This window comes from Chrysemys picta, chromosome 25, assembly GCF_011386835.1.
Source record: "Chrysemys picta bellii isolate R12L10 chromosome 25, ASM1138683v2, whole genome shotgun sequence".
Taxonomy (NCBI): Eukaryota; Metazoa; Chordata; order Testudines; family Emydidae; genus Chrysemys; species Chrysemys picta.
The window spans coordinates 6,562,113-6,588,993 of record NC_088815.1 but is presented as its reverse complement, the minus strand read 5'-3'; the positions used below and the strand labels follow the sequence as shown (position 1 = coordinate 6,588,993).

The following is a 26,881-nucleotide window of genomic DNA, read 5'->3' as shown; positions in this document are numbered from 1 at the left end:
AGCGTAATGTCTTCTGGAGGTACGCAAAGAGCTCCAAGTAGCTGCCCTACATATCTCTAGGGGGTACGTCTCTCAGAGATGCAGCTGAAGTCACTTGCCTCTAGTCAGTGGAATGAGCTCTCAGGACAGGCAATGGGCGCTAGTTAGTAACAAAGCATAATGCAACCCAAGAGCCAGTTTGAAAGTGGCTGCATTGATATAGCTTGACCCCTTGATCACTCCGCTATGGAAACAAATTGCTTAGGTGTCTAACACCCTTTGTTCTTTGCAGATAAAAGGCCTTCTGCTGTCTAGAGAATACAGCTGTCGCTCTTCCTCTGAGGCATGTGGTTTTGGAAAAAATACTGGAAAGTGGATTACCTGACTCATAGGAAACTCAGAAACTACTTTAGGAACAAATCTACGGTGGCATCGTAACAAGACCTTTACTTTATAGAAGATGGTACATGGTGGGTCTGCCATAAGCACTCCCAGAGAGCTGCTGCAAAGTGCATGCAATCTAAGCTTGCTCTCTCTTCTCTCCCCCATCAGTACAGTGTCCGAGTGCCTCAACACAAAGCCGATCGCAATCAGTGTATAGATCTGGATCAGAGCGTGAACTGAGGCATTCAGGTCAACAAAGTTCCACTAGGAACTAGCTCAAGACCACTACTTCCCCTTCCACATAAGAGGAACTGAGCAGCCCTCAGATGGGACTGGCCCACAAAAGCGAATTGCAAACCGGCTGTGAAATCAGCAAGACTAACTGCCCTTTTGAATTGGCCTTTAATTCCAGTGTGGAGCTTCCATTGCCCACTCAAAGCAATGAGGTTGCTCAGCAAAACCACATTAATGAGCAGAAATGCTATAAATAACCACTGATCTCCACCAGCGGAGGGGTTCAAGAGTCTTCCCAGTGGCACAGTATTTTTAAAAATGACCAAAAAATAAGACAATTAGAAAATGCAATTTTCCAGCTGGTGCCTTTAAAGATCGAATCTCCCGCCGGGAGGAACAACCAATTTCCTTAGAAATTAAGACGCCTTCACAGTTAGCTAGAAGAGTTTGCTGCTTCAGTTCCTGGAATCCCAGGCCCGTAGAGCTTAGAGAAGTAGTAAAGGATTGTGTGGAGCCTTTCACCTCTAGGTTATTGGTCTGAGTCCAATCCAGGACAGCAGTGACCAAAAGCTGTGACAGACTCATGTCAGTTCAGTGGCCCGTGTGAAAGGAGTTGACAGTTCTCCCAGTGGTCAGGGAGGGTGCAAGGATGTTTCGCGCCCCAGGCAAAACTTCCACCTTGCGCCTCTCCCCCCCCCCCGAGCCCTGTGGCAGCTCTCTGCACCCCCCCTCTGCCCTAAGGCGCCCCCCCCCCCCGCAGCAGCTTCCCACCTCCCTGCCGCCCTGAGGCACACCCCCCCCCCACGGCAGCTCCCCCCAGCCCAGGGAGCCATGCGGCAGCTCCCCGCCCCAGCTCACCAGCTCACCTCTGCTCCGCCTCTTCCCCGAGCGCGCCATCGCTGCTCCACTTCTCCCGCCTCCCAGGCTTGTGGCGCCAATCAGCTGTTTGGCGCCGCAAGCCTGGGAGGGAGAGAAGAAGAGCGGGGCGGCGTGCTCAGGGGAGGAGGTGGAGCAGAGGTGAGCTGGGGCGGGGAGTTCCCCTGCGTGCCGGCCCCCCCTGCACTTGCTGCAGGCGGCCCTCCCCGCGCCCCCCTACCCCAGCTCCCTCCACCTAAATGCTGGTGACGACCGGGACAGCGGAAGATCCGGCCGCCGTGGTCGCCGCCGAAGGACCCAAAATGCCGCCCCCCAAATGCTAGTGCCCTAGGCGACCACCTAGGTCGCCTAATGGATTGCACCGGCCCTGCCAGTGGTAAGCTGATTGTGTTTCAAAACCCGCTATCACCAGCGCAGGCCGTCTCTGGAGATCATCCCCTGTGAACCATTCGCAACCTGATTCTCCTGGGTTGGGATATGGGCAACACTCATCAACTTCATGGGGGCTTTGTCTAGGATTTTATCTTCGTTCAAACTTCTTGAACTTCAGTTAAGGGCAGAGAAAGCCCCTGGCCTACACCTGAGTCATCCAAGGAGTCCTACAAACCAGGGAAAATACACTTTGACAGCCGTGATATTTCTCAGGATAAAAACAGGCAGCAAAATCCCTCAGGCCTTCTTCATGAAAACTCACAGGGGAATTCATCCCTGGCTCAGGGACAGAGGGAAGTGACTTGTGCTTCCTTTTCCAGTGCTCTTGAGATCCAGCCTAGCTCCCAACATAAGGATGCCCTAGCGACCCACACCCCATTTGTCCCCGCCCACCCCAGGACACCCCCTGAACAGGGGCCTCCATTGAGGGGGGTGGCTCGACAGCTTCCTTGGCATCCATGTGACCGCTTTGTGGTGCAGAGGGGTTGTAGGTCAACTGTCAATCAAGCCAATTTCCCCCTCTGGCCAGGTTACCTTTAATGGTCTTTAGTATTTCAAAGGACCTTCTTTAATGTTCCTTCCCATTGTGCAGCCAGTTCTAAAGGAGGATGCAGACAAAACCACAGTTACATCAGATAAAGCACCGAAACCCAACCCTGACATGGGTGGGGCATAAACAAACCACTAACTGACTTCCCCTCTGACTAGGTTCTTCCAAAACTCTCCTCTTGGGTTGAAACACCTTCCTCTGCAACATCTGCTCCTGGCCACCGGACTATGTGGAGCCAGGGGAGGCGAGGCGAGGGTCTGACCCGGTATGGCCATCCCTTTGTTCCAGTTCAGTAACACAGGGTCAGAATTGTTTCCCTTTCTCCCCGCTCCAGTGCGTTTCCCTACTGAGGTAGGAGTCCCTTGAGATTAGGGCGCTGGTGCCCTGTTTTAGGCCTTTTTTCTTAACAGAGGCCAGGATGGATGCTTAACGCACACTCCTTGCTCACCTTGCTGAGGAAAAGCAATGGTGAGGTGATTTGGGGCTTCTGCAGTGAAACTGGGATGGGTTTGAAGGGTCAGGGATCAAGGTGAGCAACTCACAATGTTCCATCAGCCACCCACCACTGCCCAAGCAAATGGCCGCCTGGTATGTGTGAACGTCAGCGGCCAAGGCTCTGCTTCTGGGTCTTCAGCAGCGGGGATGGTCATCAAAGGGGCTGTTGAAAGCTAGAATGAAGAAAGGGAAAATGATCCGTTAAAGGAGAACTACGCAGATAATAACCCACATCACAGACAACCCCAGTGACCAGCTGCCTGACCGAGAGCTGGGCACAAAATGGTTTTCCCGCCCTGTGGAAATTATCGAGATTTCGAACACTTTCCTGTTCCGCACCAGGATGAAACTGAGACTGGTCAAAGTTTGGGTTTTGTTTTTCTTTTGGTGGAGCTGGGGAGACTTTGGCTTTTAAAACACCTTGAATAATGTCAGTACAGAAAGACAGTAAAAACAAAAAGATAAATTACACATTCAAAAACAGTTGCCCGTCCCACACAGTACAGAAGTGCATTTCCCATAGCCCACCGCTGAATAAATTGATATAAGAATACAACATCTAAACTCCAAATGAAAGCATAAAACCACTACATATCTAAAAAACCACTAAATATCTAAAAAATTGAAGACCACCAGCAACCCCAGTATCAAATAATTTGCATTGTCTACTTTTGAAAATGGCCTTCTTTGCTTGACCCAAAATACAATTTTCAGGGCATACCCCAGCTCTACTTGTGAGCCTGTCCTTAACAGTAAAAATAAACACAGTAGGAGAAAAATGAAGGGACAATAACTGAAAAATACCCTGAAGTAAAGCAAATACTGGCTGCAACCTGGAACAAGGACGAAACATATGAAAAACAGTCTCCTCCGTGTCACAAAAAGGACATGCCACGGAGACCTGCAGAGTCAAACGATGCATAAGCACGTTTGTGGCCGTAGCCCCATGAAGAATTTCCCGTTGGAGATCACCTGCGCTCTTTGCAATTGGACGCTTGTATGCAGCTTGCCTGGCTGGATGGTTGGAGTCCACCACCGAAGCTGTCTTCTCCATGCCACGTCAGGAAGATCAATAAGCGTTTGAAAACGACAAATCTTTACCGCAAGCACCTACATGACTTATGCCCTAAGCTATTAAAAGTAAATGGAGAAGACTCATTGAAGGCGAGCAAGCTGCAGGCTCGTCACCATCACAGCAGGAGCAACAGGCTGGAAAACAGAAACATGCGTATAATCAGGAACGGCTCGCTCAAGGAGGCACCCGGCCAGACAGGCAATAGTGCCCCTAGGAAGGGCTGATTCCACCTCTGATAAAAACCGAGAAACCCAGTGAACGGAATGAAAATCCGGCTTGGCAGCCAAGAGACCCACTGAGACCCACATAAAAACGAGTAACACCAAGTACATGAACCGGTTTTGTGACACCTGCTGCAATAAGGCGAGAGACAAGACAAGACTCCTAGAAACAAGGCTAGGAATCCTCACAGCAGAATTATAAACAAGGTTTCAGAGTAGCAGCCGTGTTAGTCGGTATCCGCAAAAAGAACAGGAGTCCTTGTGGCACCTTAGAGACTAACACATTTATTTGAGCATAAGCTACAGCCCACTTCATCGGATGCATAGAATGGAACATCTAGTAAGGAGATCTATATACACATACAGAACATGAAAAGGTGGAAGTAGCCATATCAACTCTAAGCCCTGGTCTACACTACGAGTTTAGGTCATATCATAGAATCATATCATAGAATATCAGGGTTAGAAGGGACCTCAGGAGGTCATCTAGTCCAACCCCCTGCTCAAAGCAGGACCAATTCCCAACTAAATCATCCCAGCCAGGGCTTTGTCAAGCCGGGCCTTAAAAACCTCTAAGGAAGGAGATTCCACCACCTCCCTAGGTAACGCATTCCAGTGCTTCACCACCCTCCTAGTGAAAAAGCTTTTCCTAATATCCAACCTAAACCTCCCCCACTGCAACTTGAGACCATTGCTCCTTGTCGAATTCAGCAGCGTTAGATCGATTTAACCCTGCACCCGTCCACACGACGAAGCCATTTTTGTCGACTTAAAGGGCTCTTAAAATTGATTTCGGTACTCCTCCCTGACAAGGGGATTAGCGCTGAAATCGACCCTGCTGGGTCGAATTTGGGGTAGTGTGGACGCAATTCAACGGTATTGGCCTCCGGGAGCTATCCCAGAGTGCTCCATTGTGACCGCTCTGGACAGCGCTCTCAAATCCAATGCACTGGCCAGGTAGACAGGAAAAGCCCCGCGAACTTTTGAATTTCATTTCCTGTTTGGCCAACGTGACGAGCTGATCGGCACAGGTGACCATGCAGAGCTCATCAGCACAGGTGACCATGGAGTCCCAGAATCGCAAAAGAGCTTCAGCATGGACTGAACGGGAGGTACTGGATCTGATCGCTGTACGGGGAGACGAATCTGTGCTATCCGAACTCCGTTCCAAAAGACGAAATGCAGGGATATTTGAAAAAATCTCCAAGGGCATGAAGGACAGAGGCTATAACAGGGACCCGCAGCAGTGCCACGTGAAACTTAAGGAGCTCAGGCAAGCCTACCAAAGAACCAGAGAGGCAAACGGCCGCTCCAGGGCAGAGCCCCAGATATGCCGCATCTATGATGAGCTGCATGTCATTCTAGGGGGTGCCCCTACAACTACCCCACCCCTGTGCGTGGACTCCGTCAATGGATTCTCATGCAACGAGGATGCAGATTTTGGGGACGAGGAAGATGATGATGAGAAGGAGGTTGAAGATAGCGCACAGCAAGCAAGCGGAGAAACCATTTTCCCCGACAGCCAGGAACTGTTTTTCATCCTGGATCTAGTACCCTCCCAACCCACCCAAGGTGGGCTCCCGGACCTTGAAGGCGGAGAAGGGACCTCTGGTGAGTGTACCTTTGTAAATATAATACATGGCTTAAAAGCAAGCGTGTTTAATGATTAATTTGCCCTGAAGACTTGGGATGCATTGGAAGCTACTGGAAAAATCTGTTAACTTGTATGGGGATGGAGTGGAAATCCTCCAGGGACATCTCAGTGAAGCTCTCCTGGATGTACTCCCAGGGTCACCTGGTTGAAATAGGGGAATTTTATTAAGGGGACATTCAGAAGTGGCCGTTCCTGCTGGGCTGTTTGCCTGTGGCTGAACAGAAATCATCCCCGCTGTTAGCCACGTGGTAGGGGGAGGGGTGAAGCGATCATCCCAGATAATTGGATGTGGGGCGGGAGGTTAGTTGGGTTTGTGCTGCATGTTAACCCAAAAACTGCAGCCCCTCCTTTTAAATGGCCAACCCATTTTAAATGGCCAACCCAACGGGTGCTTGGTATGGGAAATGAGGGCGCTGCTGTTTGAAACCATCCCCACATGTTATGAAGGTTAAAGAAACCAAAAGACTGTGGCTTAGCATGTCGGCCTGCAAGCCAAATTCTGTTGCCCGCCGGCCCTGCGTGTATGATCTCTCACACGAAACCGGCAGGCCCTCAATAGAAGAGGCAAAATGCGACCTTGTAAAGAAAGCACACGTGCTATGTAATGTTAACAGCTTGGTTCACCGTGAAAGAGTCTACCCATTGTTCTCTAAAATGTGGCTCTTTAAATACTACTCTCCCTTTTTTCCTCCCGCAGCTGCAAATGTTTCAACGCTCCCCGTATCATCTCCGTCCCAGAGGCTAGCGAAGATTAGAAGGCCAAAAAAACGCACTCGCGACGAAATGTTCTCTGAGCTCATGCAGTCCTCCCACACTGAAAGAGCCCAGCAGAATGCCTGGAGGCAGACACTGTCAGAGTGCAGGAAAGCACAAAATGAATGTGAGGACAGGTGGCGGGAGCAAGAGGAGAGATGGCGGGATCAAGATGATCGGTGGCGTCAGCATGATGAGAGGAGGCAGGAAGCAATGCTTAGGCTACTGGAGGATCAAACTGATATTCTCCGGCATATTGTTGTGGTGCAGGAAAGGCAGCAGGAGCACAGATCGCCGCTGCAGCCCCTGTATAACCAACTGCCCTCCTCCCCGAGTTCCATAGCCTCCTCACCCAGACGCCCAAGAACGCGGTGGGGGGGCCTCCAGCCCCCCAACCACTCCACCCCAGAGGACTGCCCAAGCAATAGAAAGCTGGCATTCAATAAGTTTTGAAGTGCAATGTGGCCTTGTCCTTCCCTCCTCCCCTCCTCCACCACCCCTCCCGGGCTACCTTGGCAGTTATCCCCCCATTGTGTGACGAATTAATAAAGAATCCATGAATTTGAAACAACAAAAACTTTATTGCCTCTGCAAGCGGAGATCAAAGAGGGGAGGGGAGGGCAGTTGGCTTACAGGGAAATAGAGTGAACCAAGGGGGCGGGTTTTCATTAAGGAGAAACAAACAGAACTTTCACATCATAGCCTGGCCAGTCATGAAACTGGTTTTCAAAGCTTCTTTGATGCGCATTGCGCCCTGCTATGCTCTTCTAACCGTCCTGGTGTCTGGCTGCACGTAATCAGCGGTCAGGCGATTTGCCTCAACCTCCCACCCCACCATAAACATCTCCCCCTTACTCTCACAGAGATTGTGGAGCACACAGCAAGCAGTAATAACGATGGGAATATTGGTTTCGCTGAGGTCTAACTGAGTCAGTAAACTGTGCCAGTGCGCTTTTAAACGTCCAAATGCACATTCTACCACCATTCTGCACTTGCTCAGCCTATAGTTGAACAGCTCCTGACTCCTGTCCAGGCTGCCTGTGTATGGCTTCATGAGCCATGGCATTAAGGGGTAGGCTGGGTCCCCAAGGGTAACTATTGGCATTTCAACGTCCCCAACGGTTATTTTCTGGTCTGGAAAGTAAGTCCCGTGCTGCAGCTGTTCACACAGACCAGAGTTCCTAAAGATGCAAGCGTCATGTACCTTTCCCAGCCATCCCACGTTGATGTTGGAGAAATGTCCCTTGTGATCCACCAGTGCTTGCAGCACCATTGAAAAGTACCCCTTTTGGTTTATGTACTCCCTGGCTTGGTGCTCCGGTGCCAAGATAGGGATATGGGTTCTGTCTATCGCCCCACCACAGTTAGGGAATCCCATTGCAACAAAGCCATCCACTATGACCTGCACATTTCCCAGAGTCACTACCCTTGATAGCAGCAGCTCAGTGGTTTGAGCATTGGCCTGCTAAACCCAGGGTTGTGAGTTCAATCCTTGAGGGGGCCACTTGGGGATCTGGGGGGAAATCAGTATTTGGTCCTGCTAGTGAAGGCAGGGGGCTGGACTCAATGACCTTTCAAGGTCCCTTCCAGTTCTAGGAGATGGGATATCTCCATTAATTATTGAGGGAGAAAACTTGTTCACCTTAGCCTCTAAGGATAGAACAAGAAGCAATGGGTTTAAACTGCAGCAAGGGAGGTCTAGGTTGGACATTAGGGAAAAGTTCCTAACTGTCAGGGTGGTTAAACACTGGAATAAATTGCCTAGGGAGGTTGTGGAATCTCCATCTCTGGAGATATTTAAGAGTAGGTTAGATAAACGTCTATCAGGGATGGTCTAGACAGTATTTGGTCCTGCCATGCGGGCAGGGGACTGGACTCGATGACCTCTCAAGGTCCCTTCCAGTCCTAGAATCTATGAATCTATGATCGCGTTGGCTACTTGGATCACAGCAGCCCCCACAGTAGCTTTGCCCACTCCCAAATTGATTCCCGACTCACCGGTAGCTGTCTGGTGTTGCAAGCTTCCACAGGGCTATCGCCACTTGCTTCTCAACTGTGAGGGCTGCTCTCATCTTGGTATTCTGGCGTTTCAGGGCAGGGGAAAGCAAGTCACAAAGTTCCCTGAAAGTGCCCTTACGCATGAGAAAGCCTCTGTGATGCACAGCGCGCCTTGCTGTGCTTTCCTAATCTAATCGCAAACAGCCTAGTCAGCAAACAGCACCAGCGAGCTTTTAAACATCAAAGGCACATTCTACCACCATTCTGCACTTGCTCAACCTATAGTTGAACTGCTCCTGACTACTGACCAGGCTTCATGAGTCATGGGAGCAAGGGGTAGGCTGGGGTAGGTGGAGCCGGCTGGGAGAGCAGCCTGAGGCAGAAGCCTCCAGCTGGCATGATATTCCAGGCAGGACTAAATCTCCATTAGAGGAAACTTAAAGAAGAGAATGACCTGGAGTCATTCCCATGTCTGCCCAGGCGCCCCCGACCGACCTCACCGAGGTTGGCTAGGAGCAACCAGGAAACGGCGGCAGATGGTGCAGTACGACTGCTGACCGTCTTTGCTACCTTGCAAAGGCAAGAAGCTGCTGCTGTGTAGCAATGCAGTACCGTGTCTGTCAGCAGCACCCAGGAGACGAACAGTGATCGTGAGCTGAGCGGGCTCCATGCTTGCCGTGGTATGGCGTCTGCACGGGTAACCCAGGAAAAAAGGCGAGAAACGATTTTTTGCCATTGCTTTCACAGAGGGAAGGAGGGGGGGCCTGACAACATGTACCCAGAACCACCTGTGACGATGTTTTTGCCCCATCAGGCATTGGGAGCTCAACCCAGAATTCCAATGGGGGGCGGAGACTGCAGGAGCTGTCGGATAGCTACCCACAGTGCAACGCTCCGAAAGTCAACGCTATTCTCGGTACTGTGGACGCACTCCGCCGACTTAATGCGCTTAGTGGGACACACACAATCGACTATAAAATCGATTTCTAAAAAATCGACTTCTATAAAATCGACCTCATTTCGTCGTGTAGACATACCCTATGAGGCTAATTAATTAAGCTGAGCAATTTTCAGCAGGAGAAAATAAAAATTTGTAGTGATAATCAAGATGGCCCATTTCAGACAGTTGACAAGAGGTGTGAGGCTACTTAACATGGGGAAAGAGACAATAAACAAGGGGTTCAACAAGGGCAGCCCTGGGAACTCCAGCCGCCGATCCTGCAGCCTCCTCTTTAGAAATCTCCAAGCATTAAAAAGGCTTTAACAAAAAGCTGGTAACACCTCAATACTGAGATACCCCCAGGGTCCAACAAAAAAAGTTCCCCATCAAAATCCAAGCCCCCAACCCACCGAAGAAAAGCAAAGGCCAATTGCTTTCAAGGAACAGGCTCTTCCTCAAACAACAGCCGCTGCAGAGAGTGAAACACCCCAGTAGCCCAACACTGTAGCATTTAATTTTAGAAAGGGGAACTATACAAAAACGAGGAAGTTAGTTAAACAGAAATTAAAAGGTGCAGTGCCAACAGTGAAATCCCTGCAAGCTGCCTGGAAACTTTTTAAAGACACTATAATAGTGGCTAAACAACTAAGTAAAAGAAGCAGTGAGAGACAAAAAGGCATCCTTTAAAAAGTGGAAGTTAAATCCTAGTGAGGAAAAATAGAAAGGAGCATAAACTCTGGCAAATGAAGTTTAAAAATATAATTAGGAAGGCCAAAAAAGAATTTGAAGAACAGCTAGCCAAAGACTCACATAGTAATAGCAAAAAAAATGTAAGTACATCAGAAGCAGGAAGCCTGCTAAACAACCAGTGGGGCCACTGGACAATCGAGATGCTAAAGGAGCACTCAAGGAAGACAAGGACATTGCAGAGAAGTTAAATGAATTCTTTGCATCGGTCTTCACGGCTGAGGATGTGAGGGAGATTCCCAAACCTGAGCCGTCCTTTGTAGGTAACAAATCTGAGGAACTGTCCCAGATTGAGGTGTCATTAGAGGAGGTTTTGGAACAAATTGATAAACTAAACAGTAATAAGGCACCAAACATGGCAGTGGGTATCGAAGGCAGGGGAACCTCCCCAAACAGCCTTGTATGGGCCCCCCCACGCTCCGGCCCTAGGCCCCTTCCTGCTTCCCAGTGCTGTGCTGCAGGAGGCTCTTCCCCAGTGGCCGGGGCCCCAGGCTGTGGCTAATGGGGGCCGTCCTGTGCTCTGGGGCTGGGAGGGGTGCGCTGCCCACTCACCTGGTGCTCTGGGACTGGGGGAGGGAGGCCACGCTGCCCACCCGGCACACTGGGGGGGGGTGGCCCAGGGTTGAGGGGGGCTGCACACTGGGAGGGGTGGCCCGGGGTTGAGGGGGGCTGGCAGCCATGCAGTGGGGGTGGGCCAATGGGCTTCGGCAGGAGGGGCAGCCCGGGCCAGGGGCTAGCACCCACCGCCCATGTCACCAGGACGAGATGTTATTCACCCAAGAGTTTTGAAGGAACTCAAATGTGAAATTGCTGAACTGCTAACTGTGGTATGGAACCTATCATTTAAATCAGCTTCTGTACTAGATAACTGGAGGATAGCTAATGTGCTGCCAATTTTTAAAAAAGGCTCCAGAGGTGATCCTGGCAATTACAGGCCGGTAAGCTTAACTTCAGTACCGGGCAAACTGGTTGAAAATATAGTAAAGAATAGAATTATCAGACACATAGATGAACATGATTTGTTGGGGAAGAGTCAACATGGTTTTTGTAAAGGAAAATCATGCCTCACCAATCTACTAGAATTCTTTGGGTCAACAAGCATGTGGACAAGGGTGATCCAGTGGGTATAGTGTGCTTAGATTTTCAAAAAGCCTTTGACAAGCTGTCATGGGATACGAGAGAAGGTCCTCTCATGGATCAGTAACTGGTTAAAAGATAGGAAACAAAGGGTAGGAATAAATGGTCAGTTTTCAGAGTGAAGAGAGGTAAATGGTGGTGTTCCCCAGGGGTCTGTACTGGGAGCAGTCCTATTCAACATATTCATAAATGATCTGAAAAAAGGGGCAAACAATGAGGTGGCAAAATTTGCAGATGATACAAAAATACGCAAGATAGTTAAATCCAAAGCAGACTGCGAAGAGTTACAAAGAGATCTCACAAGACTGGGTGACTGGGCAACAAAATGGCAAATGAAATTCAATGTTGATAAATGCAAAGTAATGCACATTGGAAAACATAATCCCAACTATACTTATAAAATGATGGGGTCTAAATTAGCTGTTACCACTCAAGAAAGAGATCTTGGCGTCATGGTGGATAGTTCTCTGAAAACATCCACTCAATGTGCAGCGACAGTCAAAAAAGCTCACAAAATGCTGGGAATCATTAAGAAAGGGATGGATAATAAGACAGAAAATATATTGCCTTTATATAAATCCATGGTACACCCACATCTTGAATACTGTCTGCAGATGTGGTCGCCCCGTCTCAAAAAAGCTATATTGGAATTGGAAAAGGTTCAGAAAATGGCAACAAAAATGATTAGGGGTATGGAACAGATTCTATATGAGGAGAGATTAATAAGACTGGGACTTTTCAGCTTGGAAAAGAGACAGCTAAGTGGGGATATGATAGAGGTGAAAGACTCTGTGAGTTTGTCCTCCCCCACACTCTCAGACTCAGCGTCACTTCCGACCTGGAGGGGGGAACCTCAGAGAGACCAGAGGGAGGGGGCTGCTGGGACTGAGGGGACAAAACTACTACCTGGGAACACCCCCCACCTCCAACCAAAGACCCACCCTCAGACGTGTGCTTCCCAGCTGCACTGGGTAAACTAGCCCCCTTCGCAGAAACCCAGGGCCGACCTTCGCCTTCAACAGCCATTTTTCACTTTGCGGCTTTCCCCACACACCAGAATCTTTCACCCAGGCCATGGATTCCACAGCAACAGGCTCAACCTCCATTTCGCACCCAGGCTCCGGCCCAGAGGCCACTGAGTCAGGCGCCACAGAACCAGTAGTGCCATCTCCCCCAGCTCACAAGGGGGGCACTAACCCCGCGCCCTCAGAATCAACCCCCCCGGGACATCTGTAGCCTCTGGAAGCAGGATGGGCGAGATCCCTCACGTCACCTCTCTGTCCTTGCCTCTGCCAATGCAGGATTGTTCCCGACAGCGCGTTCGCCGAGCCTAGTTTTAAACTCTGGGGCTCCCACCACTTCCCTTGGGAGACTGTTTCACGGCCCCATAGAGCTCACCGACAGGTGCGAATATCTTCCGATGTTCCACCCAAATTCAGTGCCTGCCCCTCAGCCCAGTGCCGCTGTCCTGGAGCCCCCTCGGAAATTCCTCTCCCTCCTTGGCATGTACACCCGGCACATCCTTGCACCCAGGCCCCACAGCACCACACCTCCTGTGGCCACAACCGGGTCCACACCTCTCACCAGGTGCAGCACGCAAGGTCCAGCCCAGGAAGCGGGGAGGGGGGGAAAACTGTGCCTGGCAGATTCTGAGCTACTCTGACACCCCGGACTGCCAGAGCATGGATGGCGCCAGCCACTTCTCTCCTGCCAGCAACATGCTCCCCCTCGCACCCAGCCCCACCTCAGCCTGCCTCTATATCGAAGGCTGCAGACCACAGGCGCTGAGTTTTATTTTTCCCCGCTCTGTCCTAAGGCCCCGCCCCCACCCCGCCCCTTCCCCCAAGGCCCCGCCTTCACTTCGCCTCTTCCCGTCCCCGCTCCGCCCCCTCCCCTGAGGCCACACCCTCACCCTGCCTCTTCCTGCCCCCGCTCCGCCCTTCTCCCAAGGCCTCTTCCTGCCCTGCTCCAACCCCTCCCCTGAGGCCTCCACCCACCCACCTCTAACTGCTCTCCACCCTCCCCCAAGCGCCTCCCCCAGCCACCGAACAGCTGATCGGCGATGCCACCAAACTGTGGCTGGTTTCTGTGGGTGCTGGAGCCCAGCGCACCCACGGAGCCGGGGCCTCTGCTGCATACCCCAGGCCTACTCCATCTCTATACTAGGGGAAATGTCCCCAGGGCCGTTCTGCCTCCTCTGTTCCCAGTGCTCACCGTTGTTCTCTATTGACCTCCGTTTCCACATTCATTCTTCCTGATGTCAGTGAGTGGCAGCCACTGGAGGAGGAGAGAGAGACAGATGCACTCGCAGAGGCACAGAGTCTGAATCTCTTCTCGCCTCCAGCAGGGCAAAGCGGGCGTAAATCCGCTGAAGTCGATGGACAGCCCATTAGCAACCCGCTTTGGAACACGGTGTTCTGTGCAAGGCCTCTTCTCACCAGAAAGATATTGACAAATTGGAGGCAGTTCAGAGATGCGCAATAACAGTGGCCCGGGGGCTGGAGGCATTGATTCATGAAGAAAGATTAAGAGCTGAATACGTCTTGGTTGGCTTAGCGATGACTGCCGGGGGCACATGACAGCAGTGTAGAAAGGTAGAGATATCAAGGCAGGAGAGGAATTGTTCAGTGTGGTGCCTGGCGGGGATAGCCAGGGGCAATGGGAGGAAAATGCATAAGGGAAAATTGAAGCTGAAGCTAGAAAAACCCCTTCCCAAGCCTGTCGGGTTCAGAGCAAGGAAGCGGCCAGGAATGAGCAAGGAAAGATGCTGCAGTTTCCAAGTTACACATCAGGCCTGATTCCAAGTTGCTTTCAGACCGAGTGCTGACACAGCCCTGGGAGGGCGACAGGGGTGGGGAAGCGTAGAGGAGACACCTTTCCGAACTTCCAACTGCAAGCGTTCAGAAATCACGAGCCAGGCCCTACAAATCAGGACCGTGGGGTTTGTTGTTGTTGATTTTTTTTAATAAAAAGGACAAGTGTTGGGCTCTCTCCGTTTGCCTGCTGGGTTTTAACCTTGAGGGTCACGCTCGGTTCATGTTTTCGATCTGTCCTCTGCAACCTTGAGGACTAGACACGTATTTTTTAAACTAAAGCTGAGATTCTCCTGTATTTACATGATCCGGGAGCTGAGGCTGTAAGAAAACCACCAAGTATCGTGAGACTGGCGCTAAAAACGCCAGAGTTGGCAACACACAGTTTCGCCTGCTGTTCCAACTGCAGCGTTGCCAACTCTTGCAAATTGATCTCAAGTGACATGCTCTTGCCCCCCTCCCCGCCCCAGCTGCTGGAGCCAGCGGCATGGACCTGGCCTTGCAAAGGCAGAGCTGGAAAACCCCGTCCACAGGAGGCTGGGGTTCCCTCTGGGGTAGCCCATATGTGGGCAGGGGGAATCCCCACACACTGAGAACAAGCTATCCCTGGGGTCTGGCTGTCCTGCAAGAGAGCAGGGGCAGGAGCGCAGGCCCCCAAAAAAGTCAGGGGTCACTAATTGACTTTGAGGGGGAAGAGGCTCCATAGGAATTGACTTTTGGGGGCAAAGTGAAGTTTTGTGCAGTTCCATGTGTGACAAGCTTTAATGTCCTTCCTGTGATGTGTCCATCCCCCGCCTTCCCCCCAAGCAATGGCAGGGAACCATATAGGGGAGACTAGTGACTTTTTCACACTGTCGAGAAATGTCACACACACATGGAGCTGTGCCATCCATGACAGCTATGGGACTAGGTGGCTGCCAAAGCTTGGGGAGGCCTATGTTTTTATATACTGCCTTTTTTGGGGTCACTTTTCTGCCTTCACTAGAGTTTGCATCTCCTCCCAATCTGCATAGATACATCACTAATGTGCTACTAATGCCCCACCTTCCTAAATCATTAATGACGGGGCTAAATAAAATGACTCCTAGCACTAATTCCTGCAGTACCCCCACAAGATGCCTCCCACCGGCCAATACGCTGCCTTTGAGCATTCCTTTTCTAGTCGTCTTTCTGCCCATTTCCAGCCCACATGACAATACACATCCAAGCCAATTTGAGTTAACTGAAGAGTAAGATTTGCTGACACTGTATCACATGCTTTATTAAAATCCAAATATAAAACATCCATTCTGTTACCTCACCCACTATTTTTTTCTATGGAAAAAACCCAAAGCAATCAGGTTTGTCTGGCAAGCTATTTGGCCCCAATACCAAGTTGCATCCAAACTCAACTCCGTCCAGATGTTAAGCTGGGGGCAAGGTGGCTGTATGTCACTTTCGTGGCTTCCTGAGTGGTTCCAAGGAAAAACTAGAGCCATTACGGCAGCTAGGTCTCAGCCAGACATAGTGAAACCCTGAACACACCCTCACCTGGGGCCAAGAGAGGTGCAGGGAGTTGCTCTGTCTGCGTGATTTCCGGCTGCTTTGCACTGCTTGAGTGGATCCATGAATCAGGCCCTGTGTTTTGAAACAGGGTCTTAATGACTAGATTCAAATTAGCCAGCATCATCTTTTCACCGAGGGGAACTGAAGTGAAATGTAGTTCTGTGCAGCAACGCTCTGTGAACCTCTAGTCCAGGTCCACACACCCAGCCCTCTTAAAACACCTCTCAGGTATGATGGTTATATTCCTCTCACTCACACGCTGGTTTTCTGGTCTTGGGTATAAGGTAAAAACCCCACACGTAGCTAAGTTCCTGAAGTTCTAGCTGCAAATGAAGAGGAGGACACGGTTTGGAGGAGGAGAAAGGAACACAAAAAGATATGGCTGTGGACAGTTTTGTTTTTACAAGGAAATTATGAAGCCACATTCCAAAGCAAATGAACGGCAGCTAAGTGCAAAATGAGCAAGACACGATTCTCCATTCCAACAGCAGATGCACAGGGCTGCATGTAGGGTGACGATGTTGCTGGCACAGAGTGCCCGAGGACAGCAACAGCGGGGTCCGTTGCCCGGTGTGCTTCGCGCCAATAAACATACCGGGGTGGAGAAGCAAACAAAGTTTATTTGAGATCTCAAAGTGGTGCAAGGAGACTGGCAAGTCTCAGATCAAGCACACTAACAGGAACAGTTTTTCTTCTTTTATACATTTTGCAGTTAAGCCTCACCCCCCCCACCTTTCCCCTCCCTTCCTCCCCTTATACTCCTCCCTTCCCTGGTAACAGTTACTAAGCAAATAACGATTACATTTAAGCAGTTAAGTCATTCTTGGCAGCTATAAGCCTAGCTTGTTAGTAACTTCTTTAAACCGTTCCCTTGTCCTTTTTCCCTTCAGCCAGAAACATGCAGGCCTCATTATTACCGCTTGATACCGGTGTGAACAGGGGGTTGCACACAGATAACTGGTTGTTTACATATTCCAATTGCACCTGGCTTTTGAGGTTGATTAGAGTTTAAACATGGAAGAAGTTTGGTTCATATAGGCCTAGTGCAGGAAGGCTTCATTGACACTTAGTGGCCTTCCACCCTCCCGAGTTACCTAGGGTTATGCCTAGTGACACCAACAACCAGATGTCCCGATTTTATAGGGACAGTCTCGATTTTTGGGTCTTTCTTAGGGCTGGTCCCCACTTAGTCCGGACTTCGGACTAAGGTACGCAAATTCAGCTACGTTAATAACGTAGCTGAATTCGAAGTACCTTAGTCCGGACTTACCGGGGTCCAGACGCGGCCGGAAGTCTCCCCCCGTCGACGCTGCGTACTCCTCTCGGCGAGCTGGAGTACCGGCGCCGACTGTGAGCACTTCCGGGATCGATCCGGGATCGATTTATCGCGTCTTAACCAGACGCGATAAACCGATCCCAGAACATCGATGGCGTGCCGCCGGACCAGCCGGTAAGTGAAGACTAGACCTTATATAGGCTCCTATTACTGCTCACCCCCTGTCCCGATTTTTCACACTTGCTGTCTGGTCACCCTGGCTGCATGAAGGGATCCAGGAAATGCTGCTGCTGAAATAATAGTTCTTATTATAATACTTAGCATTTCCCGTGGCAGAAATCTGCCGGAAAGGTGTAAAGTACATCAGGAGCATTGTCAGCAACTAGTGTCTACTGGGCTGACCATAGGTTTGGGAATCTAGAACCTGACCTCCTGGGCAAGTCCCTTTCCTTCTTTATATCTGAGTTTTCCCACCTATGAAACAGGGATAATGAGGTCAGTCCTCTGTGGCTTTGAGCTCTACAGAACAAAAGCGCTAAGTATTATAAGCTATATTTGTGGCCATCAATGGAGAACACTGTAGTATAGTATATTTTCAAGGTGATCTCTTAAGGTGGCACATTTAAAACTAGCCAGCACCAGAAACTACTACATGTACAATAAGAAGATAAGGAACAATCCTGCATAGGTTGAGGGAAAATTGACTGCATTATTATTATTCATTAATTTGTATTACCATAGGACCTAGAAGCCTCACTTGTCACAGCCCGTTGTGCTAACTGCTGTTCAAACACAGAACACAAAGACAGTCCTTGCCCCAAAGATCTTATAGTCGAACTATGAGCTAGGAAATCACACACACACACCCCCCCGCATAAAGTCTGTGTTTTACAAATGTTAACTAACTAATCAATCCAAAATGGTTTCCCTAAAAGAGAAGGATTGTGAATGGAGAAGGGTTTAGGGACTGAAGGGCAGTTCTCTGCCTCTCTGTGCTCGCACAGCAGCTGGGTACTTTTGAGAGGATCTCTTACTTCTCCTTGGAAGTTCTAGCTTGCAGCAGTGACAATGAAGGTTGACAGAGGGACAATCCAGGGAGCTGCCTCCAGCAACGTAAACCTCCCAAAAGGTCTCAGCTGGGGCTGGAGGAGAGAAAAGGAGGATGTTGGCAGCCTGTCTTCCAAGGCACCAACAGCTGGCTTGACATATGAAAAGCATACGGCTCAGCTGTGTTTTCTCTACAAGAGACCAAGCCCTCCCCAGATCAGAGCCTTCAGCCCCTACCATTCCTGGAGGATGGGAGGCAAAAGAGACTAGCTGAGAGGTGAGTACAGTGCAGAAATCTCTCTGTGTGAATGACCTCATCCAGGGCGAGGAGGAGACACTGACTGAGAGCAGGTGTCAGGCTTCCAACACAAAAGGAAGAGATGGAGAGGCTTCCAAACAGGAGGAGTGGGTGTATGGGGCAACGTGGCCATCTGGACTAGTTGGGATTGCATTGTATGTGTATAGCCTGCGGAGTGCTGGGTGTAAAACTATGCCTAGACAGGGACATATTCACATGAGAAATGGGTGAAATTTACTGGAAATACCTGACATGTCCAAGATGCCGGTTGACACAGGAGATTAAAAAAAAAAAAAAGGGAAAACCTGATTCTTCAAGGAACTAACAAAAGACTCTGTCCGTGCACTGCTGGAGATCATTACAAAACTCAGCTCCGCCAGTGCTGCTACGTCTGGTCAAAGTCAAAACAGGCCGGAATGTGTCATGACAGCAGCCGTGCCCTGAGAAAGCCTGTCAGCTACATAAGGGTTGAAATAGACACTCATTAAGACTGTCATTCATTTAAGTTGTTTCAGGATCTGCTGACCAATTCTGTTATGCTATTCCAATGGCAAATCTATTTCCTTACAGGGCTAGTGTCCCTAGCCTCTGTTTGCCAGAAGCTGGGAATGGGCGACAGGGGATGGATCACTTGATGATTCCCTGTTCTGTTCATTCCCTCTGGGGCACCTGGCACTGGCCACTGTCGGAAGACAGGATACTGGGCTAGATGGACCTTTGCTCTGACCCAGTAGGGCCGTTCTTATGCTCTTATGAATTAACATAACTGGAAAGGGTACAGGTGTAAAGAGATGTATCAAGCGATGAGTTTGGCGATGCCCGTGTTAAACCTATGAGCATCCCCAACGTACAGAACAGGGCTAGTTGGAAGTTTTCCATTGAAACGGTTTTTCCATGGACAGTTGGGTAGTAGAGTTGGTTCCATTCCACAGGAAATTTGCTGATCTTGGGGTGGGGGAAACATTCCAAATTGGACTTTATCATTTCAGTTTAGTTCATTTTGTTCATTTTCATATTCTAGTAAAATATGAACTATAATATTCTCTACACAATATTAAATATATACACATATAAAAACATAAAAGTCGCAATGAAATTAATCGAAATGTTTAGGCTTTTTTTCCCCCTCGGCCTTGCAGAGGTGGGGAAAAGCCTGGAAATGTGACACAACCCCACCGCCTCAGGCCAGAAAGGCACGAATAAACAGAATTCCAATTGTATTGTAATGTTTTATCTCATGCGTTTAAGCCAACGTCATGATCGTTGGGGCCTGACGCACGAGTTTGACGCCCGCGGGGTTGTCAGAACTGAAGCCCCTCCCCCTAGCAACTTGATCCAAAGCCCAAAGAAGTCAGTGGAAAAGGCCACAACATGCTTGACTTTCCAGAATATTCTACACCCCCCCACCCCCTGCTGTTTCCTGTGATATTCCTGATTAATTGCCACCCTTCCAGAACCTTCTCCATCCTTCCACAAACGTCTGAGGCCTGCTCTACACGTAAAACTTAGCTCGACCTAGCTACGTCGCTCATGGGGGGTGAAAACTTCACACCCCTGGGAGGTATAGGCACGCCACCCTAAGCCCTGGTGTGGACACTGCTAGGTCGACGAAAGAATCCACACCTCTGAGCGACACAGTTCAACCGACCAAACCCCCAGTGTAGACAGCACTAGGTCGACAGGAGAATTCTCTCGGGGAGTCAGATTACCTACGCTGATGGGAAAGCCCCTCCAATCAGCATAGGTCGTGCCTTCACTGACGCACTCCAGCAGCACAGCGGCTGGATTTTAAGTGTAGACAAGCCCCTAGTGTAGACCCAAAGTGTGCGCCCACTAGTTCAAGGCAATAGTGTCCCTTTGAGTTGTTGAATTTGGCAGCTGAATTGTTCTAACACATTTAATTTCCTGTGACAGGAGTGTTATCATGGAGTTGACGTTTGGGCATTTAACTTTGCACAGTGATTTAACACTGGACCAATTTGCAAACTAATTTCGCTTGTACCTGACGTGCTAGCGTACACCAGATTAATTTTCAGATAACGCTAGAGTTTGTATCGGCATGAAGCAGCCGGCGCTGTCAAACGGCTGCTATTTATTTATTTGCCATAGTCTTTTAAAAATCTTGAACCTAACAAGCCTGCAAGATACAATGTTACCAGCAAATATGGAACATTCCTATTAACCAATGAGTCTAGTGTGAGATCTACTGATGAGAAGTGCTATGTAGGAGCTACGTAATATTATCCTCACTCCTCCTAGTTCAGAGAGCAAGTGGTTTCCAAAAGGACCGTGAAATACAACATGGAACTGAAGCTGTTACTTTGATGATCTTCCTTGGCATTCCAAGGGATGAAGGAACATTGCTATGGGCCATTAATTTTCATTCCTTGCTTTTTATTACAGTGCCTACTCTGGGATATAAATGTCCCAGATAGGCAGAGGAACTGGATCTTCCCTGGTGAGCTGCCCAGTGCCATGGCATCTGCCAAAGATAATAGTAACCGTTGGACAGGCCCCGAGCGTTCTGCTTTCTCACAACCTTCCCCCAGTCTCCCTACACTTCTGCAGGCGCATGGAAATGAAAATGTGCATCAAAGCAAGATGCCCGTACAATGGAATTTCAATACTGCCCAGGCTCGTGTACATATGCTTCTTGTCACTGTTGCAGCTGTCTTCTTTTTTAAATCAAGGGGACAGATGCTAAACTGGTGTCATTAAAGGAACAGACACAATTGATACCAGCTGAGGACCTGTTTACTTTGAAATGAATTGTATTTTCTTTAACTTTGATACAAACATCATTTCAGCCCTCCATAAACTCCTTCACTATCACCACATTCAACCTTCATAAGAAACACCATATATAACCCCAGCATCTGAAAAAGACCTGAATTTTCTTAAAGTTAAGCATGTGCTGAAGTGGTTTGCTGGATCAGAGCCTCTGTTATCAGCATGGACACAGAAATTGAAATGGACAGTGGTTCAGAATTTAGATCCTAAATTTAGATTTTGTTAAGGGGGAAAGTTTTACAAAAACTCATAAGAATAGAATGTTTTCTTGAATTCTTCACGTTTTATAACTTTAATTTAAAGCAGTTCCCTGTGGTGCCAAAAACCCAAAGGCGACAGTACTGGCCTAGTGAAGGAGAACAAATAAACTGAAACTGATCAATTTCTCTTTCTGTTTCCAATCAATCTACTTCTGTTGTGCAGTGTAAACAGGAAAATAGAACATGTGAGAAAAGCGAATTAGAATTTTGATGAAATTATTTTAATAATCTAAAAGGACATTGTTGTTTAAATGTTGGTTTTGGAATCTTGGCAGTAGCTCTTATTATAATAAAATAAATAATATTGGCAATTAATATCTCTTCAAAAGTCAACCCCCTCTTGCCCCTGTTGTTCTTCTCTGAGGTCCTTCCAAATTTGGGTACCTTACAGTACCGCATTCACTTCACTCACTCATTTTGTAATTTTTTATTAAATGAACTCCCGCTTACCTTCAAGTTAATATTATTCATTAAGGAGAAATCTGATGCCTCTGATAGATTCAGTCTTATTTAATAACAGCTTGTTGTATAGCCATTAAGATAAAAGACTTATTAGGAAGAAGGAAATTTACCGACCATATAGTTGAACACCATCAATAAAACCAGGATACTGCTAAATCTTAAACGCGGCCCATTTATATTCTGTTTATTTATGGCATGATAGCCCCAGATAATGTGCCCAGGGAGAAATATAAATCCAAACCGCTGGGTTCATGCACAAGTCCTGTCTGAAAAACTCATTACTTGTTTTGGTGAATGAATTCCTGACGAAAGAGCCCTGGAGACAGGACTCCTCCGTTCACCCCCAGCACAGGGACAGAATCAACAACATTAGCGCAAGCTTCACTCCCCTGCTCATATCCTTGCCCTGGATGGACCACTGAGAGAGAGAGGGAGTTCCATGCCCATGGCCCTGTCAGTCGTTGGCAAGTTCAGCAGATCGGCAACAAGGAAGCTAATGTTGGAAGTGCTAGCTGGAGGCCCTGGTCTAGGCTCCATACTTAAGGGTGAGTTGAGTTTTACACTTGTACGTACATTTCTTTTCCTGTCACTGTTTTGCCATCAAAGGGGCAGATTCTCAACGGGTGTAATTAATGGAGCCGTTCTGTATGTACCCTCTCCCACATCACACCAGCCATCCACCAATCCCTGGACTGTTCCAGGCAGTCTTCTCTTTCACTGCCTGCTTAATGGTGCCACTTCTCCAGTGGCTAGTAGGGGATCCCAGGTGCCCTCTGCGCTGCTTTCCAGCCCAGGGACTCTACAACTAACAGTCAAGGTCTGCACAGTCCTATCGCTTACTACTGTATCCCTGGTCTACTTCCTACCTTGCCTTCTCATGCTGACAGCAACTGCAGTCTCTCTCTGCAGCCCCCTTCTTCTCTCAGCTACTGGGCTTTATACAGACCCCTCCTGTCCCTGTCCAGCTGCACTTCCTCTTTAATTAGCCCTCGTTACACCCTGGCTCCTCCTCCAGGTACAGCCTAGGGGGTTAATTGACCCACCTAGGCATCTTTTCCCCTTCAGGCCTTGTGCAGAGTGGACACCCCATCACAGATCTCCATCAAACACAGGGAAGACAAAACTCAATATTCCTAACATAAGAAAAAAACATGCAGAAGTTTTTTTAAATAACATATTAAAAACCATTAAGCCTTCCCCTGTAGTGCTGGGAACCCACCACTATGAGAGAATCAGAAAGGGAAACTAACCAGTTGGCTTCACTCTCCACACTGAGTGAAAGCCAAGCAATAAAAGAAGAAGGTCAGGGAAAGTGTGGAACCCTTACTGAATGGGGGAGGCAACCTGGTGACATGATGTGGAAAAAGCTGAAGTACTCAATGCTTTTTTTGCCTCGGTTTTAACAGACCAGGTCAGCTCCCAGACTGCTGCACTGGGCAGCACAGTATGGGGAGGAGGTGAGCAGCCCTCAGTGGTGAAAGAACAGGTTAAGGACTATTTAGAAAAGCTGGAATTGCACAAGTCCATGGGGCCGGATGCGCTGCACCCGAGGGTGCTGAGGGAGTTGGCAGATGTGATTGCAGAGCCATTGGCCATGATCTTTGAAAACTCATGGCGATCGTGGGAGGTCCTGGATGATTGGAAAAAGGCAAATATAGTGCTTATATTTTAAAAAGGGAAGAAAGAGAACCTGGGGAACTACAGACCAGTCAGTCTCACGTCAGTCCCCGGGAAAATCATGGAGCAGGTCCTCAAGGAATCCATTTTGAAGCACCTGGAGGAGAGGAAGGTGATCAGGAACAATCAACATGGATTCACCAAGGGCAAGTCATGCCTGACCAACCTGATTGCCTTCTATGATGAGATAACTGGCTCTGTGGATATGGGGAAAGCAGTGGATGTGACGTATCTTGACTTTAGCAAAGCTTTTGATATGGTCTCCCACAGTATTCTTGCCAGCAAGTTAAAGAAGTATGGATTGGATGAATGGACTATAAGGTGGATAGAAAGCTGGCTTGATTGTCGGGCTCACAGGTAGTGATCAACGGCTCGATGTCTAGTTGGCAGCCAGTATCAAGCGGAGTGCCCCAGGGGTCTGTCCTGGGGCCGGTTTTGTTCAGCATCTTCATTAATGATCTGGATGATGGGATGAATTGCATCTTCAGCAAGTTCGCAGATCACACTAAACTGGGGGAGAGGTAGATATGATGGAGGATAGCGATAGGGTCCAGAGTGACCTAGACAAATTGGAGGATTGGGCCAAAAGAAATCTGATGAGGTTCAACGAGGACAAGTGCAGAGTCCTGCACTTAGGACGGAAGAATCCCATGCACTGCTACAGGCTGGGGACCGACTAGCTAAGCGGCGGTTCTGCAGAAAAGGACCTGGGGATTACAGTGGATGAGAAGCTGGATATGAGGCAGCAGTGTGACCTTGTTGCCAAGAAGGCTAACGGCACATTGGGCTGCATTAGTAGGAGCATTGCCAGCAGATTGAGGGAAGTGATTATTCCCCTCTATTCGGCACTGGTGAGGCCACACCTGGAGTACTGTGTCCAGTTTTGCCGCCCCCTCCCCCCATTCACTACAGAAGGGATGTGGACAAATTGGAAAGAGTCCAGTGCAGGGCAACAAAAATTATTAGGGGGCTGGGACACATGAGTTACCAGGAGAGACTGAGGGAACTGGGCTTATTTAGTCTGCAAAAGAGAAGAGTGAGGGGGGATTTGACAGCAGTCTTCAACTACCTGAAGGGGGGTTCCAAAGAGGATGGAGCTCGGCTGTTCTCAGTGGTACCAGATGACAGAACAAGGAGCAATGGTCTCAAATTGCAGTGGGGGAGGTCCAGGTTGGATATTAGGAAACACTATTTCACTAGGAGGGTGGTGAAGCACTGGAATGGGTTCCCTAGGGAGGTGGTGAAATCTCCTTCCTTAGAGGTTTTTAAGGTCAGGCTTGACAAAGCCCTGGCTGGGATGATTTAGTTGGGGATTGGTCCTGCTTTGAGCAGGGGGTTGGACTAGATGACCTCCTGAGGTCCCTTCCAACCCTAATCTTCTATAAGTCTAAGAATAAACAAACTGCACTTCTATGCAGTAGGTTTGTAACACTCTCTGTTTATAACAGCGTAAGGTGTCGCAAGCAACACAGATAAGGAAGGAAATGTAAACCAGTGGGGACAGATTTGTTCCTGGTGTAAGTCCATTGCCCTCACAGCGACACCAAGGGTGAGTTTAACCCACCGCTTAGTTTAGCCCTGCAAGAGGTTTTGAAACGTAGTTTGAAAGAACATCCTCCTGTGAGCGCTGTGGTTACACCAAGTGCTATGCAAGCCCATTCCTCGCTGCAGCCCCACTTCTCCCTTCGGCGTGTTCTGCCACAGCTTCAAAACCCTCCCGATGTCTGATAGCCGTGCAGCCCCTCTCCTGCTGCCCCAGCAAACAAATCACAAGCCCCTGGCTGGCCCAGGAAGAGAGAGTGATGGGAATCAGAGCGTCGGCCAACGGGATGATCCACTCACCGCGAGGATGGTTTTGGAAAGGAAGGACATGCCGGAGCCTGACCCAGCGGCACCCCCGCCTCTCCCAGGGAAAACACCAAGGTAACAGACTTTCCTGCTGTACTAATGCTTCCAAGGTCTGGCACCTCCCAGGTCCCAAAGTTAATCTGTAGAGTTTCAAGGCCAGAGGGGACCGTTATGATAATCTAGTCCAGGGGTCGGCAACCTTTCAGAAGTGGTGTGCCGAGTCTTCATTTATTCACTCTGATTTAAGGTTTCGCGTGCCAGTCATACATTTTAACGCTTTTAGAAGGTCTCTTTCTATAAGTCTATAATATTATAATTAAACTATTGTTGTATGTAAAGTAAATAAGGTTTTTAAAATGTTTAAGAAGCTTCATTTAAAATTAAATTAAAAGGCAGAGCCCCCTGGACCGGTGGCCAGGACCGGGCAGTGTGAGTGCCACTGAAAATCAGCTCGCGTGCCGCGTTCGATCATGCTCTACACCAGGGGGTCTCAACCTTTTTCTCCTCCCCCTCCCCCCCCAACATGCTATAAAAACTCCACAGCCCACCTGTGCCACAACAACTGTTTTCTGCATGTAAAAGCCAGGGCTGGCGTTAGGGGGTAGCAAGCCGGGGACTTGCCTGGGGCCCCATGCCACAGGGGCCCCTGTGAAGCCAAGTTGCTCAGGCTTCTGCTTCAGCCCCGGATGGCAGGGCCCCGGGGCTTGGGCTTTCTGCGCTGGGCCTCAGCGAGTCTAACACTAGTCCTGCTTGGCGGACCCCCTGAATCCTGATCGTGGCCCCTTAAGGGGCCCCGGACCCCTGGTTGAGAACCACTGCTCTACCCCATTCTACTAACCTTCAGCAATTCTCACAAGCACCCCCAGGAGGTAGAGCAGTATCAACCCCACCATTTCCCGGATTGGGGGAGGGGGGGCTGGAGGGGAAGAAGAGAGGGGAAGAGATGTGTCCAAGATCATGCTTCAAGTTAATGGCTCCCCATCCCATACTCTCCCCTTTCGACAAACTGCCCCCAAATGTGCATCTACCTCGACACCTGCCCCTTTCCCCCCCCCACAGAATTTTCAGGAAGAGGTCTGGTTAATGTGCAGGAAGCCTCCGCCCCATGGAGAGCAGGTGGCTGCTAAAAGCCCCATTGCCGTCTGAGGTTTAACAGCCCTGACCACACTTCCCCTGATCTAGTAAAGCATCTCACTTCGATTCCTCTCTCGAAACTTCCCCCTGTGGGAGCTGTTTGCAGGAAACGCTCAGGCAGTGCAGGGGCAGAAGCAATTACCTGGTGGAAAGTCAATGACAGAGCCGGTCGAGGAACAGCTTGGAGGTGGCCTGGTGAGCCCAGAGTCAAATAGAGACTCTTCCGTTATCAGGTGCTTTAAAAAAAAAAAAAAAA

The 26,881-nt window shown here is 49.2% G+C and overlaps 1 protein-coding gene and 1 long non-coding RNA gene across 3 annotated transcripts in view; one reads left to right on the top strand and one right to left on the bottom strand.

Annotated features, from left to right (window-relative positions):
* The window catches only part of PEAK3 (PEAK family member 3), a 294,394-nt gene that overhangs the window by 253,767 nt on the left and 13,746 nt on the right, over nt 1-26,881 (top strand). Inside the window, exon 1 of one of the 2 annotated variants that reach the window (XM_065578662.1) lies at nt 25,048-25,566. The exons of the other annotated variant lie outside the window; for it this stretch is intronic. Within the exon in view, the coding sequence (XP_065434734.1) occupies nt 25,364-25,566 (203 nt within the window). The 5' untranslated portion in view covers nt 25,048-25,363. Of the gene's footprint in view, nt 1-25,047; nt 25,567-26,881 lie in introns of those variants that run through there. 2 annotated transcript variants of the gene reach the window in all.
* LOC135977457 (uncharacterized) lies at nt 1,694-26,881 on the bottom strand. Its single transcript, XR_010594958.1, has 3 exons — nt 26,768-26,881; nt 2,998-3,123; nt 1,694-2,503 (listed from the first exon to the last, which is right to left on the bottom strand). It is a non-coding gene; the product is annotated as an uncharacterized LOC135977457 (long non-coding RNA).